At 40.3% G+C, this 18,917-nt stretch overlaps 2 protein-coding genes across 4 annotated transcripts; one reads left to right on the top strand and one right to left on the bottom strand.

Annotated features, from left to right (window-relative positions):
* Positions 1-866: 866 nt before the first annotated feature.
* LOC110493589 (protein LTV1 homolog) lies at positions 867-10,006 on the top strand. 2 transcript variants are annotated; one of them, XM_021567948.2, is made up of 11 exons: positions 867-1,208; positions 1,645-1,776; positions 2,860-3,069; positions 3,674-3,761; positions 3,899-4,031; positions 4,266-4,476; positions 6,432-6,559; positions 6,709-6,851; positions 7,053-7,105; positions 7,345-7,545; positions 9,466-10,006. In XM_021567948.2, the coding sequence occupies exons 1-11, from the start codon at positions 1,206-1,208 to the stop codon at positions 9,577-9,579; spliced, it is 1,416 nt and encodes a 471-aa protein (XP_021423623.2). In that variant the 5' UTR covers positions 867-1,205; the 3' UTR covers positions 9,580-10,006. The 2 variants fall into 2 exon arrangements, with proteins under 2 accessions (XP_021423623.2, XP_021423621.2); XM_021567946.2 differs by having other exon boundaries at positions 870-1,208; positions 3,671-3,761.
* Positions 10,007-10,423: 417 nt separating this feature from the next.
* Positions 10,424-18,528, bottom strand: ifngr1 (interferon gamma receptor 1). 2 transcript variants are annotated; one of them, XM_036949558.1, is made up of 7 exons: positions 18,187-18,528; positions 15,297-15,414; positions 13,650-13,831; positions 12,468-12,619; positions 12,127-12,283; positions 11,776-11,918; positions 10,424-11,039 (listed from the first exon to the last, which is right to left on the bottom strand). In XM_036949558.1, the coding sequence occupies exons 1-7, from the start codon at positions 18,251-18,253 to the stop codon at positions 10,617-10,619; spliced, it is 1,242 nt and encodes a 413-aa protein (XP_036805453.1). In that variant the 5' UTR covers positions 18,254-18,528; the 3' UTR covers positions 10,424-10,616. The 2 variants fall into 2 exon arrangements, with proteins under 2 accessions (XP_036805453.1, XP_036805454.1); XM_036949559.1 differs by having other exon boundaries at positions 15,195-15,414; positions 18,187-18,217.
* Between the last annotated feature and the right edge of the window lie 389 nt (positions 18,529-18,917).

The following is an 18,917-nucleotide window of genomic DNA, read 5'->3' as shown; positions in this document are numbered from 1 at the left end:
ACCCTCAGAACCTACCTTCCATTAATCCTGTTGACTCATCTGTAGGAAAGATTTGTTTGTAATTTGGTCCATTCAACAACAGAGCGATTTGAACCTTGTTTCAGCAGTATGTTGTATCTATCCATACCTTATGGATAGCATGTCCTCCTACCCGCACAAAAGGTAACCGCCTTATTGGAACGGTTTTATTGATAATATCTGTCGGGGAAAAAGTTTGGATGTTGCCACACGCATACCTACTTGTTAACTAAATTAAGGAAGTTTCCTTTAAAATTATTAATAAATATTATCCTGCCAACCACTATATGAACAAGTTTAAGAAACTCAAATTGTGCCTTTTGTAATGACCACCCAGAAACCGTGTTGCATTTGGCATTGTATTCATGTAAGGAAACTGTGGCAAGACATCAGTATATTTATAATTGAACGCTTTTATGAAGATTTGACACTATTGTTGAGAGATGTACTGCTTGGATTCTTTACCTACGATAGAAATAAGTTGAAACAATTTTATGTAATTAATTTCATTCTTTTGGCCACATTTCATATTCACAAATGTACATTTCTAAACAAAACACATTTTCTTACCTTACAAAAAGAAATGTAACTATATTTTAAGACAATTAAATACTCTAACAAAAACGCTGTTAGAATTATAAATGTAGGTCCTTGTGTAATGTGATATTGTACCCCCTAGCCCAATTGTCCTTTGTATATTATTTATATATACTTGTGTTCCCCATGTACTTTCTGTATTGATTTGTGAATAAGAATAATATTTTTATACAAAATAATTGCCTTGCGCAGAACGACACATTTTTACCTTGTCAGCTCGGGGATTCGACCCAACGCTCCTTCCTACCCGCCAGGCTACTTACATTCCAGTTGCTTGGTTTTCAATTAACAATTATTTCATACAGAGAATACATACTTTGGCAACATAATATATTAATACAAATTCAAGAATGTATAGCAATCTGATGTAGTGTATGAAGTGAACAAACTGCACCCCTTTAGTCCTGTGAAATGGTTTGTTCCAAAAATGGTAGAAGCAGCGTGTGAAGAAGGAGTCGGCGTGGATAAACAACATTGACCATTTTTTATATTTAAATCCCCGTAAATTACACTTTTAGCGCGAGATAAACTGTAACAAACGTTTTTGTAAAAACAATTTTGAAGTGTGTTCACAGCGGTCCAATTGAACTATGGTAAGCAAACTTTCAGCTGCCAATGTTGTTTTAGCTTTGCTAGCTTAGCATGCTATATATATATGTCGACGGAGAAGTAGCTAACGTTAACGTTACACACATAATACCAACTGTTGTGATTGTCAATGACTATTAAACCAAATGTATTAGCTAATATCTGTTCTTTCAAATATGGGTGAGATTGATAGCTTTAGCAATAGCCAACCAACTAGCTTGTGTGTTGGTGTTTGTTGTTAGCTAACTAGCTAGTCCATCAACAACAATTTACATTCCAAAACAGTTATTTGTGTACTGCCTAACCCTCATGTACAATGGGCTTGTGATGAACAGTGACCACCCAACACAGGTCACTGACATATTGCTGCATCTGAGCCTGATACAGTTGACCCTAAGACTATGTAACAAGTTACATTATCTACATGCCTTTCTTTTCTAGCCTAATAAAAGGAAGAAGGCATTTATTGACAAGAAGAAAGCGGTGACCTTCCACCTGGTCCACAGAAGTCAGAGGGACCCCCTCGCTGCTGACGAGAAAGCACCGCAGCATGTCCTCCTACCCGCACAAAAGGTAACGTGTACAGTGGTTCCCAAGCTTTTCCGGTTACTGAGTATGGTTACACGCACAAAATAATGAGATTGTGGATAGTCAGATTAATATAAGTTTGATTAAAACGTATACATGTTTTCCAAGAAGAACAATTCCCCTAATCCGTTTACATGGACACGTCTGAAAAGGCTACCTGTTGGCCCTCTGATAAATGAAGAAAATCGCGACTCAAAATAAACGTTCTACCACAGTGAACATGTTATTTTCGGGAAGCATATTTAATTCTGAGTTCGAACATGTAAAGTTTGTATGTGAAAACTACTTGTAAGACGCATATGTTCACCATACTCACTTCATTCGTGTTAAAGGAGGCTCGCCAGCGCAGATCAAATACACCGCTGGAACGCCGATTAAGGTGTTTACATGCTCAAATAATTTGAAAGATTGCTCAGAAAAGCAAGTGTTTTAATTGGCGTATGTTTACATCGATTATGACCTTATGTCGATTAAGATAAACAGAGTAAGGTGTTTACATGAGTATTGCATAGAAAACATACTCACTGTACCATCAACTGAATTTTGCTCTGCCCTGAGTACCGCTGAAGTACCCACTCGTGTGCATTTTACCAGTAGGACCTATGGTCTCATGAGTCTAGAGTATCGTGCTTCAACATCTGCATTGCTTGCTGTTTGGGATTTTAGGCTGGGTTTCTGTATAGCACTTTGACATCTGCTGATGTAGGACAGGCTTTATAAATACATTTGATTGAGAGTCTTGTCAAGTACCCCCTGTGGATAGACCAAGTACCCCCAGGGGTTCTAGTACCACTTATTGGGAACCACTGTGTTAGTACATGTACCAGACTTTACTAAGGTATTTAGTGTTGCAATGGAAGAAATGGTCACAGTTTTCATCTAAAGACATCCATTGGTTACAATATTTAGGCTACTTATCCTAGTAGAAGAGTTAATCTTCAAGTCAAAAACATATTTGTTGAAGATATTCATTGGCCAAGGACAACCAAGATATTTGGTGTATATAATCCTGCTTTATGTGCACAATTGTATGTTTTGTGTCAGTCTGTAACCACTGTCTGTGTTCAGGTGGAGGTGGAGAAGCGGCAAGAGGAGCAGAGGGAGTTTGGGGTGTTTTTCGACGATGACTACAACTATCTGCAGCACCTGAGAGAAACGGCTCGGCCCGTAGAGTGGGCTTCATCTAGCAAATCACAGAGAGGCAAACGTACCCATGACCTCCAGGATGGGGATGATGATGACGAAGATGAGGAGGAGGAGGAGGAAAAGGTTACTCCTGTAAGTTTAACAGGAGGTCCAGTGGTTGTTGCTGAGTGGAACGGTTGTGAAAATGTTTGGGCTATATATTGGACCAAACTGCTTATGGTGTAAATACAAGGCGAAATGATCTGGTCTTTTGTTAACACTGTAGATAGCTGTATTAGTTTTTAAAGGCTGGAATTTGGGAGATCAAATTTCCCCAGTTGTGACATGTCAACACATGACAGTGGCTTTCACGATGGGGTGGCAGGTAGCCTTGTGGTTAGAGCATTGGGCCATTAACATAAAGTTTGCTGGATCAAATCCCAGAGTTGACAAGGTAAAAATCTGTTGTTCTGCCCTTGAACAAGGCAGTTAACCCGCTGTCATTGTAAATAAGAATTTGTTCTTAACTGACTTGCCTAGTTAAATAAAGGTTAAATTAAAAACAAAAATCATATTGTATAGGTTGTGGTAGGAGTGACTGTAGGATGGGGTGTGGGGGCAACATTAGCTATCATGACTACATTTCTATGAATAACCACTTTGCATTTTATAGCCACAGTGCGTAGGGTAGGCAGTTTTATTTTAGGTAATTGTGATAAATGAAAGTATTAAACATTATTTTTTTTAACTTCAGCAGACCGTCTCCTTCAACTTGCCCTCCTCTGTGTTTGCGTCAGAGTTTGAGGAGGAGGTGGGAATGTTGAACAAAGCTGCCCCCATCTCAGGTAAGAGGCCTCTGCCAGTAACAAAACCAAACTCCAGAAAGATGCCATTTTGGGTTATTTGTTTTATGGCCAGGTCATTATTCTAAATCAGTGAATTATTCAAGTTAACTCTTGTACCCTCATGTTTTGTCTCAAAGGACCCAGGCTGGACATGGACCCAGACATCGTAGCTGCTCTCGATGAGGACTTTGACTTTGACGACCCAGACAACATGCTGGATGACGATTTCATTTTGAAGGCCAACGATGTCAATGGAACTGTTGGCGTGGGGTAAGAATATATACTTTATATCAGTTTCATTTGTTTTTACCAACCCTTAGTCCCATTAATTTGAGCTATACCAATCAAGTTACAATTGTTGAGAAAGAGGATTGCTTTTTGTGGTTTCAGTTTCTTACTGAGAGCTGGTTAACATCTGCTAATTGAAGTCGTGTCCCAATAAGGCTGTGCTCTCCCAAGTCTCTTTGTGCTGTTGGAAACCTCTCTCTGTCTCGCTCATTGCAGTGACGATGATGAAGAGTGGGAGGATACAGAGGAAGAAGAGAGCGACTCTGAGGGGGACGTTGCCTCTGGTGATGAGGATGGCGAGGGGCGCCCCAGGGAGTTCATGTTCATGGACGAGGAGACAAAAACTCGCTTCACAGAATACTCCATGACCTCGTCAGTCATGAGGAGGAACGAACAGCTCACGCTGCTGGACGACCGCTTTGAGAAGGTCAGTGAGCCCTGGACATCCTTTTTGGGTTTGGACCTGGGTTGCATTTTGTGACCTTTGGTAAAGATAAACTGTGAGTGACTGGCTGTTCTAACAGCATAAACACTCTGGTAGGGCTGTGGAGGTCACAATTAAGTCAGTTGTTGATTGTCAAGCAAATAACTGTTGGTCTCACGGTAATTGACATAAACACATTTAGCCTCTCCTGGCTTCCACATTTTAAGAAGTCTAATACACATTTGGGTTTTATGTTTTGATTTTTAATACATTGCATGATGAGACTACTAATGATGATTTTAAATAAGTTTCTTGAAAATGCATGAGCTCTGCTTTGTTTTTTTTTCCGCAACCTGTACACACTCCAATAGCCTCTCATTGACAATTCGACAAGCACTTGATAATGCCTCGGATTTCACAGCGGCATCCCCGTTGTGGCCGTAATGCACCCTAAAAAAATCCATGCCTTTTGCGGCCCGGAGTGCTGCGTTGTGCCCTTCTCCCTGAGTGCGCTGCGCAATCCGTAGCGTCTCTCACTCACACGGCTCTCCGTCACGTGACCGGGTCTTGTTCACAGGCTACAAGTTAAGACAGGCGCAACTGCACACGTCCTTATCCAATTCCAAGGTGTATAAGATATTGGAAGAGGTGTCCACATTTACTTTTTGTCAGCCAAAAAGATGAGTAGAACTAAAGAACAGCAAAAGCACTAGCCTATGTCTATCTACTATCCCCCATTGTACAAAAGTCTATCTATTTTGTGCGAGAAATAAATATTCCAAACATAGTCAGGGACAGTTGTGGGATGCAATGGATCCCAAATTAATACAACCACTAGCATCAACAAAAACTTTTTAATGCAATGTGAAGCAACAGATCAGAACATTTAGCTTAAAATGTTGATAAACTATTCAGCTATATCTTCACATTATAAGCGCAAATGTTCCATTAGGGAAAAACACCATCAAAAGTGACCGCAAATAGGATTATGTATGTAGTGCTTTTATTATTAAGGTGCATTTGTATGGTGTAAATTACCTTTCCCAAACTTATGTTTGCTTATGTATGCCAGTTAGGCTCTACACCCCTTGTAAAGCAGATTAATGTGCTTAATTTTAAGAAGTTATTTGGCCACTTTAGTTGCGATACAAACCTTATTACAACATATAGGCCGATGGGCTAGGCTACATGAGTTGTGTGACTATGATTCGAACAAGTCACACAAAAAAAGATTCACAAGTGATAGGCTAATATTGTCACCCATCACACTATTCTTAATTTAATCTTGTCTTTACATATGCTAAATAACATATGTGTGAATTTGTATTTAGATTTGACCATTATCATGTGTCAACACGGGCAGCGGGAAAAATACATGACATCTATGCACTTAAATAGCGAATGGGGGACACTTTTCCCCATGGTTTATTTCATGCCAGCCAGGTAGGCTATACTCCTGTCGTAAAGAGAAGCAATGTGCTTAATATTAGGAATGTTGAGAAATAAATGTAGTAGGCCTAGCCTTAAAGAAAACTGATGGGATCCTCTTTTTAATAGAGGCCATCACTCTGTTTTCTCCCCCAATTGCATAGCCTATAGAAATGTTGCGCAACATGAGCTCATGGGCTCTCATGAAGTGTTTTGATTACATTTTCGAATACATTTGCATTGATGTCAGAGTGATTAGAGGGAAAATTGAGCGCTGAGTACCAGGCAGTTTGGTAGGCTACTAATGACCAGCAGCATCAGCTTGGAGAAGCCTAATTACCGTGACTAAACAGTCATGTGGAATTTGACTGGCTTCATGACTCGTGACCACCGGTGTGGCGGTAATACTGTCACCCGCAGCAGCCGTACACTCAGGTGCTGATTTCAACTAATGATATTCATTTAATTCAAACAATTATTTCAATTAATATCATTGTATCGTTTTCCAAACTTGTTTCTGTCTCCCATAGTTTTTCGAGCAGTTTGACGAGGATGAGATTGGGGCCCTGGACAACGCTGAGCTGGAAGGGCATATCGAGCCAGACAGTGCTCGCCTGGAGGAGGTCATCAAAGACTACTTCAAACAGAAGGAGTTAGAGTGAGTGTGTGTGTAACTCTATAGCCATAGCAATACTCTTAGATAAAGACCGAAGTGGATGTCCTCATTGGACACAATGGATTATAAGTCTTTGTATGTGTGTTTAACTATAGATAATGACAGTAATTGAATCAACTGTATTCTTTCAGCTACCAGAGGCCTGACGCCCTGGGTCCTAAAGAGCTGCCAGTGGTGAGGGAGGAGGAGGAAGATGAGGACGAAGAGGAACAGGAGATGGAGACCATTGTCCTGACGGCACCAGCAGAGAAGTGGGACTGTGAAACCATTATCAGTAAGTGAGTCTACTAACCGTGTTGCTATTACCTCTGTCTGTTCAGTAACTAACACTTTAAGATTACCATTATAGTACATGCCTGATGACATAATTCTGTTCTGATGACATACGAATTGGCTAGATGTTTATTACCATAATTACTACATTTTCTTTTTTTTATGAATATTTGAAATCCTTTGTTTTTCTTTACTATCCAAGGTACCTATTCGAATTTGTATAACCATCCAAAAATCATCAAAGATCCACCAAAGGTAAAAAATGTTTTCCTCTGTCGGTTGTTTGAGCGAAGATAACAGAAAGAAATACATTGTCATGTATTAAGATGCATGTCTAACGTTCAACATTTTAAGAGGCTTTTAGCTCATCTTCCTACCTAGCATTAGCTACTAGTTGTGAATTCAAGGCATCAGCTCAGGGCCATTGTTGCTGTTGATATGAGATGCTACACAGTACAGACCGATAGTGGTGTATTTCTGTGTTCTCTAATCAGGCCAAGCCCATCCGAGTATCCACCAGGACAGGCATTCCTCTGGACGTCCTTCCCGGGAGGGGCCTGACAGCCAAGCAGGCTGAGCGCATGGAGCGTATCAACGACTCAGACCTGCCCCGCGTCGCCACACAGCACCGGCCTCGCGAGGAGAGCAAGGAGGAGCGGAAAGCCAGGAAACGGGCCATCAAAGAGGAGCGCAAGGTGGGTTACTATACTCACGACTAATAGTTCTGTCTGGCCCTCCCTACTGGGTGTTCATGTGGAGAATTAATTTATTATTGGGTGGGAAACAAAATTGTTGAAAAAGCTCCTGGAATAATGGTCATAGTGTGCTCCATTTAAATATCACTATATCGCTCTCTCTCTCTATATATATATATACATATACATTGGGGCAAAAAAGTATTTAGTCAGCCACCAATTGTGCAAGTTCTCCCACTTAAAAAAGATGAGAGGCCTGTAATTTTCATCATAGGTACACTTCAACTATGACAGACAAAATGAGAAAAAAAAATCCAGAAAATCACATTGTAGGATTTTTAATGAATTTATTTGCAAATTATGGTGGAAAATAAGTATTTGGTCAATAACAAAAGTTTATCTCAATACTTTGTTATATACCCTTTGTTGGCAATGACAGAGGTCAAACGTTTTCTGTAAGTCTTCACAAGGTTTTCACACACTGTTGCTGGTATTTTGGCCCATTCCTCCATGCAGATCTCCTCTAGATCAGTGATGTTTTGGGGCTGTTGCTGGGCAACACGGACTTTCAACTCCCTCCAAAGATTTTCTATGGGGTTGAGATCTGGAGACTGGCTAGGCCACTCCAGGACCTTGAAATGCTTCTTACGAAGCCACTCCTTCGTTGCCCGGGCGGTGTGTTTGGGATCATTGTCATGCTGAAAGACCCAGCCACGTTTCATCTTCAATGCCCTTGCTGATGGAAGGAGGTTTTCACTCAAAATCTCACGATACATGGCCCCATTCATTCTTTCCTTTACACGGATCAGTCGTCCTGGTCCCTTTGCAGAAAAACAGCCCCAAAGCATGATGTTTCCACCCCCATGCTTCACAGTAGGTATGGTGTTCTTTGGATGCAACTCAGCATTCTTTGTCCTCCAAACACGACGAGTTGAGTTTTTACCAAAAAGTTATATTTTGGTTTCATCTGACCATATGACATTCTCCCAATCTTCTTCTGGTTCATCCAAATGCTTTCTAGCAAACTTCAGACGGGCCTGGACATGTACTGGCTTAAGCAGGGGGACACGTCTGGCACTGCAGGATTTGAGTCCCTGGCGGCGTAGTGTGTTACTGATGGTAGGCTTTGTTACTTTGGTCCCAGCTCTCTGCAGGTCATTCACTAGTTCCCCCCCGTGTGGTTCTGGGATTTTTGCTCACCGTTCTTGTGATCATTTTGACCCCAAGGGGTGAGATCTTGCGTGGAACCCCAGATCGAGGGAGATTATCAGCGGTCTTGTATGTCTTCCATTTCCTAATAATTGCTCCCACAGTTGATTTCTTCAAACCAAGCTGCTTACCTATTGCAGATTCAGTCTTCCCAGCCTGGTGCAGTTCTACACTTTGGTTCTGGTGTCCTTTGACAGCTCTTTGGTCTTGGCCATAGTGGAGTTTGGAGTGTGACTGTTTGAAGTTGTGGACAGGTGTCTTTTATACTGATAACAAGTTCAAACAGGTGCCATTAATACAGGTTACGAGTGGAGGACAGAGGCGCCTCTTAAAGAAGTTACAGGTCTGTGAGAGCCAGAAATCTTGCTTGTTTGTAGGTGTCCAAATACTTATTTTCCACCATAATTTGCAAATAAATTCATAAAAAATCCTCCAGTGTGATTTTCTGGATTTTTTTTCTCATTTTGTCTGTCATAGTTGAAGTGTACCTATGATGAAAAGTACAGGCCTCTCTCATCTTTTTAAGTGGGAGAACTTGCACAATTGGTGGCTGACTAAATACTTTATTGCCCCACTGTGTATATATATATTACATTCTATAAAAAAAAAAATCTAAGTGTCATCTATGAATACGGTTCAAGTATTTAGATATCTTGTAGAAAGCTTTTTGTCCTTCACCATTGACACCATATTGCTTGAATGTTTCTACAGGAGCGAAGAACAGAAAAGAAGGCCAACAAAGAGGCGTTCAAACAGGAAAAGGTCTATCAAGAGAAACAAATGTTGAACCTGCGTTCCAACGTCCAGGGTCTAAAGCTGTCTTAGCTGCCCAAATGGAAGATGAATTGGGACTGACTTTGTGCTCATCCTCTTAACTGGTTTACTGATGAATAACAACCCTGCAACTGCCATTTTGCAGAGGACTCCAACACAAGAGGACTATGGGCCGTGTGACATTCTTTGCGAAGTGTTCAGAGATTGATGTAGCCTGGTCCCAGATCTGTTTGTGCTCTCCCCAACCCCTATGGTCGTCACAGTAAGAGTCTGCAAGACTGCACAAACAGATCTAGGACCAGGGTAATTCAGATGTTGTTTTTTTTTATAGATCAACTGTTCTGAAGGTAGCATGTCAATCATCAGAGTGCAGTTCACAAACCATTCTACCTTATACAATAAAGCTAAAGATTCTTTTTGGGGGGTTTTTGTCGAGAAGAATTACAGAAAATAAAAGTCAGTGGATATCTTTAGTAAATACTGAGTGTTTGATTTGGAGTAGTGTGTCATTCATTTGGTTATTCAATTATATTTCAATGCCCAACAAGCCAAATGTGTTTTACAGCCTGAGTAAAGTTTACTGCTGATTAGTTCAGCCCACAGATTTGGACTGGTGATAGATTTCCAAAAATCTCACAGGGACCATAAAAAAAGAAATACAACAACAGAAAATAACAATATACAAAGTGTTAATCGTTATCTAAAATTATAAGACAAAAGTCACGATGAGAGAAACCCCAACACTACATAGACCTAAGATGACAACATAGCATGGCAGCAACACATGAAAACACAGCATGGTAGCAACATGGCAGCAGCAAAACATGGCACAAACATTATTGGGCACAGACAACAGCACAAAGGGCAAGAAGGTTAAGACAATACATCACACTAAGCAGCCACAACTGTCAGTAAGCGTGTCCATGATTGAGTCTTTGAATGAAGAGCTACACCACTGAAGACGTGATTGAAAATCAGTGAGGCACGACAGTGTATCAGTGTACCTAGGTAAACCAGTTCTGTGAAGTCATTGTCTTTCATCTATACAGTGAAAGGTGTGATTTACAGAGGCTTGAGTTCAGAGGTGCTCAGGTGGAGCCATAGCGCACCACTATATCTCCTGCACTCATCTCCACCTCCAGTAGAGGAATGTGTTGTCTGTCATAGACAGAGGCTGGGGAATCCATGTCCTCCACCTCCAATGTCCTTGAGTCTGATTCCTCTGAGTCATCTCCACACAGCAGCACAGAGCATGGCTGTGTCACCTTCAGAAGCTCAGACCGTAATTGGCTTCTTCTGTCAAATAAGCCCTCTCCCACCTGCCCAGAACTAATGGGGCATTGAAGGTAAGATGAAAATCCAACGCTAGTGGTCGGTTCCTCCTCCTCTTTGGAAGTTTCCAACATGCTCTGGGATGTGGTGGTAGCTGGTTCTATGCCACTGATGTGCGCTATGATCTCGCATTGCAGTTGCATTATATTCTTGTCATGTGGGTTTGATAGGATTGAAGCCTGTGAAACAATAATACAAAGCCAAATTGAGATTAGTCAGCTCGGGGTGTATGGTTACTGTTTTGGACCAGAAAAGAAACCGATAACATACAGTGCCTTGCGAAAGTATTCGGCCCCCTTGAACTTTGCGACCTTTTGCCACATTTCAGGCTTCAAACATAAAGATATAAAACTGTATTTTTTTGTAAAGAATCAACAAGTGGGACACAATCATGAAGTTTCCACTATCACAGTGCAGGTGCATTTATACGGAGACTTGATTACACACAGGTGGATTGTGTCATTTAGGTCAACATTGGATCATTCAGAGATCCTCACTGAACTTCTGGAGAGAGTTTGCTGCACTGAAAGTAAAGGGGCTGAATAATTTTGCACGCCCAATTTTTCAGTTTTTGATTTGTTAAAAAAGTTTGAAATATCCAATAAATGTCGTTCCACTTCATGATTGTTTCCCACTTGTTGTTGATTCTTCACAAAAAAATACAGTTTTATATCTTTATGTTTGAAGCCTGAAATGTGGCAAAAGGTCGCAAAGTTCAAGGGGGCCGAATACTTTCGCAAGGCACTGTATACTGTTCTAGCAACAAGCAAAAGCATCGGATAGGATGATCTTGTCCCAGAGGGGAAAATAGTACACGACACACAGTACTGCTGTATACATAATATACACTATATTTGACACATTCTACATAATGCATACATTGCATGTTACCCACCATACACATTATGTGCTTACCAAAGTCTTTGGGAAATTGGACAAGTTTCTTTTCCTCATGCTTCTCTTGCAGAGCCTTATTGTCACAAAGACTACAAAGGCCACAATGCCAATGGTGATCAATGGCAAAAGCATGAGCAAAGATGATTTCAGTGAAATTGTTTCTGCAGATAGATAAACATATCAGTCACTGAATCACTTAACTAGCACACCATGTCATTGTGAGAACTTTCCATAGCCATTATTCATTTTGACTATAATAATTCATCAAAACTGCAATAATTCATACAAACAAAACGCTAGAATTAAATAGCACCTACTTGGACCAGACATAACAAACAAATGTCATGTCAACCACGGTAGTGTACTTACTGTCTTCATCGCCACAGATGGGTCCTATTCTGCTGAACATCACTTTGTGGCTCATTGCATTCTCCTCCAGGCTCACACAGTACTGCTCCTTGTTCTCCCAGACCGTGAAGTGATGGCAACAGACTTTGTCTTTTATCTGACAGAAAGAGCTTTCAGTCTGCAGACAGAAGAAAGAATACGCAACCAGTAAATCAGCTAATGCCAACACCATCGTTAAGTATCCATTAGTCATCATTACTTATGCACCGAGCAAAGTAATTAGATGGATATGACCAGTGTGTACCCTCTGTATGTATACTGTAGATTGTAACCAATGAAGGGATTTTTTTTATCATACTTACATTTTCATAGGTTACATGGTAAAGGAAGTGTTTATTATCTTCACGTATGCAAGACTCTTTCAGTTCTGTGTACAGGTGGTAAGGGTTGTCGAAGCTAACTGTGACCTCCATATCCTTCATTGACACTTTTACAGCAGGGAAATCCAACTTGCCTGAGATAAAATTAAAAGGGTATTAGAGTAGAGTTAGAGAAAAATACTTCAGTAATGAATATACTGACCTGGAGGAGGACTACCTCAATATACTGACCTGGAGGAGGACTACCTCAACATACTGACCTGGAGGAGGACTACCTCAATATACTGACCTGGAGGAGGTCTACCTCAATATACTGACCTGGAGGAGGACTACCTCAATATACTGACCTGGAGGAGGACTACCTCAATATACTGACCTGGAGGAGGACTACCTCAATATACTGACCTGGAGGAGGACTACCTCAATATACTGACCTGGAGGAGGACTACCTCAATATACTGACCTGGAGGAGGACTACCTCAATATACTGACCTGGAGGAGGACTACCTCAATATACTGACCTGGAGGAGGACTACCTCGATATACTGACCTGGAGGAGGACTACCTCGATATACTAACCTGGGGGAGGACTACCTCGATATACTGACCTGGGGGAGGACTACCTCGAATACTGACCTGGAGGAGGACTACCTCGATATACTGACCTGGAGGAGGACTACCTCAATATACTGACCTGGGGGAGGACTACCTCGAATACTGACCTGGAGGAGGACTACCTCAATATACTGACCTGGAGGAGGACTACAGTACTTCGATTTTGTCATATTTACACAGTACCAGTCAAAAGTTTGGACACGCCTACTCATGAAAGAGTTTTTCTTTATTTGTACAATTTTCTACATTGTAGAATAATAGCGAAGACATCAAAACCATGAAATAACACCAAAAAAGTGTTAAACAAATCAAAATATATTTTATATTTGAGATTCTTCAAAGTAGCCACCCTTTGCCTTGATGACAGTTTGCACACTCTTGAAGGAGTAGGTGTGTCAAAACTTTTGACTGATACTGTACCTCTCTGTTGCTTGGCTGGATGTCATTTTTTATGTCACAAAAAAAATCTAATTTCTTACAAGGAGGAAAAATATTGGTATGTTTTCAATGCTCACTTTGAAAACCCACTTTTGAAAACATTGTACTTACACTTGATGTCAGCTGTAAGGTCTCTACTAAATGTGAATATCGAGGACTCCAGAGATGCCGATTCCCCCGTTTCATCACTGGCCGTTATATTCACAAAGTAGCGATCCAATTCTTTAGCATTCCATATGAAGTGGGCGAGGTCATAATGATGCTGTTTAGTCGAAACCAGCGGGAAACTAAGGCTACAAAAAAAACAGTGAGCATTAGATACATTTAACAGAAAGACGGCACTCAACCAACAAACAGAGTTAGAAACTGTTAATAGATCATGTGTCATAGTTGAATAAGCAGATACCTCTGTTAGGATATCGTTTCAAGTAACAGGCTAATCCCTGTGGTTAAGGTATCTGATGCAATTCTTTTCAATCAAATTACATACACTGAACAAAAATATGAACGTAACATGCAACAATTTCAAAGATTTTACTGCGTCACAGTTCATATAAGGAAATCACTGGAATTGACTGAGTTACAGTTCATAAAGTACATTATTTAGGCTCTAATCTATAGATGTCACATGACTGGGAATAGAGATATGGTCACAGATACCTTTAAAAAAAAAATAGGGGCGTGGATCAGAAAACCAGTCAGTATCTGGTGTGACCACCATTTGCTTCATGTAGCTCGTCACATCTCCTTTGTACAGAATTGATCAGGCTGTTTATTGTGGCCTGTTGAATGTTGTCCCACTCCTCTTCAATGGATGTGCGGAGTTGCTGGATATTGGCAGGAACTGGAACATGCTGTCATACACGTCGATCCAGAGCACCCAAAAAAAATGCTCAATGGGTGACATGTCTGGTGAGTATGCATGCCATGGAAGAACTGGCACATTTTCAGCTTCCAGGAATTGTGTACAGATCCTTGTGACATGGGGCCCGTGCATTATCATGCTGAAACATGAGGTGATTGTGTTGTGTGACAAAACTACACATTCTAGAGTGGACTTTTATTGTCCACAGCACAAGGTGCACCTGTGTAATGATCATCCTGTTTAATCTGTTTCTTTATATGATACAACTGTCAGGAGATATGCTCACTAACAGCAACGTTAACAAATTTGTGCACAAAATTTGAGAGAAATAAGATTTCTTTAGTGTGTATTGAACATTTCTGGGATGAAACATGGGACCAACAATTTACAGGTTGTGTTTATATTTTTGTTCAGTATAGTTAGACAAACTCATATTTCATCAACAATTAAAGCATGATTTTACAAACATGAATAAACATTTAGGGCCGGTTTCCCAGACACAGACTAAGCCTAGTCCTGGACTAAAATATATTTGAATCTCCATTGTAACATGCTTCTTAGTTCATGACTAGGTTTAATCTGTGTCTGGGACACTGTCCCTCATTCTTCTTTCATAGTGTATATCAGAGGAACTTATTGGGAGGAGCTATAGGAGGACGGGCTCATCGTAATAGCTGGAATGGAGTTCTGGAACGGAGTCAAACATGTTCTTTATGTGTGTTTTTGTACCATTCCATTCAAGCCATTACAATGTTCCCATCTTCCTATAGTTCCTCCCACCATTCTCCTACCATGGTGTATATGTCATATGTAAGCCATTATGAAGTCATCCAAAACCAAGTCAGCAGTAGCCTGTAGTAGCTACTACTCATTAGAATACCAGCAGAGCTCACTTGAGATCACTATTTATTTTCAATTTGAAGAGAGGTTGACGAAGCAGTTCACTGTAGTTCCAATAAACAGTTGTATGAAAGTTGTTGCAGCTCACTGTCACATTTTCTGGAGGTGGAACTGTCCAGGAAAAGAAGACATTACATTTAGTTAGTAGGCTTATGCAGGCAAGGTGAAGAACCCGCCATGCAGGTAGTCTCAGTGTTAACATCTTGAGGCTTTGCTCATGAGGGTTAGTACCCAGGGAACCTTCACCAGAGTACATTGACTTGACTGGCTGTTCATGGCAACAGCTTTGGAGCAAAGGCGAAACAGTTCCACCTGTCTTGGTAAAGTTATGTATTCAATCATAGGTATAATTTCAAATGTGATCTAAACTTTGAAGATTGAGTGTATGCAGTATGTGCTTGTTGATGCCCCTGAGATGATGCAACCTGTTTCCTCCGTAACCACCCCCATGGATAAGCTTAATAAGACAATCCCCCAATGGTGTCATCTAGACTACAGAACAAATCATTATTTTTCTTATTGAAAATATAAATACATTTTCACAATGAGCACGTGTCTCTCAAATACATCTTTACAGTTGATGGTTAACGAGCTAGCACATTTTAGCATAGACATGACAGTCAAAACACCTCAAAACATCCCTTATGAAAATAAATTGCAGTCAGAGTGTACTATAACTATAACTGCAGTACACTGTGGTATAATTAAGCAATATGGCTTGAGGAGGTGTGGTATATGGTCAATATACCACGCCTAAGGGCTGTTCTTATGCACGACGCAACGTAGAGTTCCTGAACACAGCCCTTAGCCGTGGTATATTGGCCATACGTCACAAACTCCCAAGGTGTCTTATTGCTATTATAAACTGGTTACCAATGTAATTAAAGCAGTAAAAATACATGTTTTGTACTACCTGTGGTATGCGTTCTGATATACCATGGCTGTCAGCCAATCAGCATTTAGGGCTCAGCCAAACAGCATTCAGGGCTCGAACCACCCAGTTAATAATTGCAGTTAGAGTGCAGTATAAATGCAGTATGATGCAAACACTACTTCCAAAATAACCTTTTTTTTTTTTACTGCAGTAATTTTCCAGTGCAACTGCAGTACACTGCAATTATTCTGCAACTACTGGGTCCAAAATACCACAGTTGACTGCAGTTACCATCCCTTTCTAAGGTTCCCCATATGGCAGCTTCTTGTAATTGTTGCTAACTATCTGGCTATCAAGTATCACAACAACACACAGATTTCTGCCCCAATCAATCGCATCATGAAAATGATGCACTTCCACCGATGGGGGCGAAAGCGCTTTGATATGATTTAGTTTGTTTTCAATAAACATTTGAAGGATGAATATAGTTTATGTTGTCAACAATCTAAGCCAACGCTGTCTGTTTTGCCCCATAGTTGTTCAAGCGTCGGTTTTGATGCTAAATAACCAACCCCTCGATACACACTAAATCAAATGAAACAATTTGTTAATCAAAGTGTGATTGAGCAACACTAACTTCCTCATGTCAGCACCCCGGGCAATTCCTGTTAGACAGCTATATGTTCAACCAAACAACACGTCACAACTCTCATCTCAACCGGAGATCTCCATGAACTTTTTTTATTTGTATTTATTTGACCATTATTTGACCAGGTAAGTTGACTGAGAACACGTTCTCATTTACAGCAACGACCTGGGGAATAGTTACAGGGGGATGAATGAGCCAATTGTAATGTATAAGACACTGCTTTTGTCCTCCTTGAAAATGCCAGGTAAATATTGGCAGCAATGAGGAAGCAAATAAGAGTGTTACTTTGTCCAGGTGAGTTGGGCTGTTGCCCGGCTGCATTCATTCAAAATTCCTTCTCATAAACTATTAAACCCATTTTGCAACACTGCCTTACCCACAATCAATTTCAGAAAGCATTGTCCTGTTCATGCTTATCACAGTAAAGTACTAATGTTTGTTTTATGAGCCTACTTGAAAAGAACAGAAAGGTCTGCACATTGAATTACCACTTTTATTGACAACGTTTCTCCCCCTATTTACACCGCTGCTACTCTCTGTTGCTATCATCTACGCATAGTCACTTTAATAACTCTACCTACATGTACATACTACCTCAACTAACCGGTGCCCACGCACAATGACTCTGTACCGGTACCCCCCTGTATATAGTCTCGCTATTGTTATTTTACTGCTTCTCTTTAATTACTTGTTACTTGTATCTCTTATTCTCATCCATATTTTTGTTTAACCGCTCTGTTGTATTCAGCGCATGTGACTAATACAATTTGATTTGGTTTATTATGATACCACGGAATCTGATGTTAACATTTCATTATAGTTTAGGTAAGCTAATGTAAGATTATAGTTTAGGTAAGCTAATGTAAGATCAAAGTACATTTATCTAACAGCTATGTCCTAAGCAAATTGTTGCCTACCTTACTGTATGTTAGAATTCAATACAAGACTCATCAACCTGTGGTTTTAATAGTTAGAATTGAGGAGCGGATGAGACATAATGGGGAGTTGCCTGTAGAGTCGGTTTATGCTAAGGGCAGGTTCAAACACATGCAGACTTCTCAGAATTACTGCCCATTTGTATTTTTCTAACATCATTTGGGGACATTTCGGGGTTAGGATACTGACAAAAGATGATGTGAGCTGATTTAGTACATAGTGTGTCGAATTATTACAAGTGGGCAAAACACCATGACTTTAAAAGATAACCTACAGACAAAATTGTTATTACAGTATTATTACATAGCTAAGCCTATTACCGCAAATCATCCCTTCCTATTTGTAATCAGAATAATAACCCACACTGTTTTTCAATCAAAGCAATGTAGTTCATCCATCCATTCATCCAGGTTAACCAACTTACCCAGTGTGGAAACCGCTGTGACCAAAACCATCAGGAATGTCAGTGAATCACAAAAAGCCAACATCATGCGTTTTCAAATACAAATCCACGAAATTTAAGGAACCGAAAAAACAATGAGGTACTTATTCTTAGATAAAAAAAAACAAACAGCGATCTACCTTTAACCTAAATTATAAGACATAACCGCAAAACTAAAGTGTGTTATCAGACTAGTTAGTATCTGTCGTTGAAGTAACTGGATCCAGTTTCTCCGGCAGGAAATGACACAGAGGTGTATTACTTCACCGTTTCTTCGAATTGACACACCTCCGTTTCCTCATTTCATTCTAATAATTAATTATAAAGACTTCTGTAGAATATATGCCTACTCTAGGGGGAAATCCTAGCAATTTTTAGGCAGTTAACTAAACTAAATATATCCTAAAAGGACTATATGTCCGTCCCATCTGAGTTGAGTACAAGAAACATGCGGAGGTCACACCTTGGCGCACCCGATTAGCCACGTGTGGGATACCATATTCACCATATGAATGGAGTGATTGGTAATATTTTCCACCTTTTAATGGGGTGATTGGAGGCTAATCAGGTGCTTGACCTCAACCCAATCTCTCTCCAGTCGCAGGACATCAAAGTACAGGTAAAAACATGTCAGCCTACCTTGATCAATGCCACCTCCTACTGCTGATTTGTGGTCAAACTTAACATAACAACAAATAATTGACACAAGCAAT

The sequence above is a fragment of the Oncorhynchus mykiss genome, chromosome 17 (assembly GCF_013265735.2).
Source record: "Oncorhynchus mykiss isolate Arlee chromosome 17, USDA_OmykA_1.1, whole genome shotgun sequence".
Classification (NCBI taxonomy): Eukaryota; Metazoa; Chordata; class Actinopteri; order Salmoniformes; family Salmonidae; genus Oncorhynchus; species Oncorhynchus mykiss.
This window is presented reverse-complemented; position numbering and strand designations above follow the sequence as displayed.

Bases quoted from the DNA above. Each gene is read 5' to 3' on its own strand.
- LOC110493589 (XM_021567946.2), top strand. The intron at 3,762-3,898 runs GTAAGAGGCCTC...TTTGTCTCAAAG, and splicing joins CAAAGCTGCCCCCATCTCAG to GACCCAGGCTGGACATGGAC. The intron at 4,477-6,431 runs GTCAGTGAGCCC...TGTCTCCCATAG, and splicing joins TGGACGACCGCTTTGAGAAG to TTTTTCGAGCAGTTTGACGA.
- ifngr1 (XM_036949558.1), bottom strand. From the start codon at position 18,253: ATGATGTTGGCTTTTTGTGATTCACTGACATTCCTGATGGTTTTGGTC. The intron at 12,620-13,649 runs GTAAGTACAATG...ATTTTATCTCAG, and splicing joins CCTTACAGCTGACATCAAGT to GCAAGTTGGATTTCCCTGCT. The intron at 11,919-12,126 runs GTAAGTACACTA...ATCTATCTGCAG, and splicing joins CATCTGTGGCGATGAAGACA to AAACAATTTCACTGAAATCA.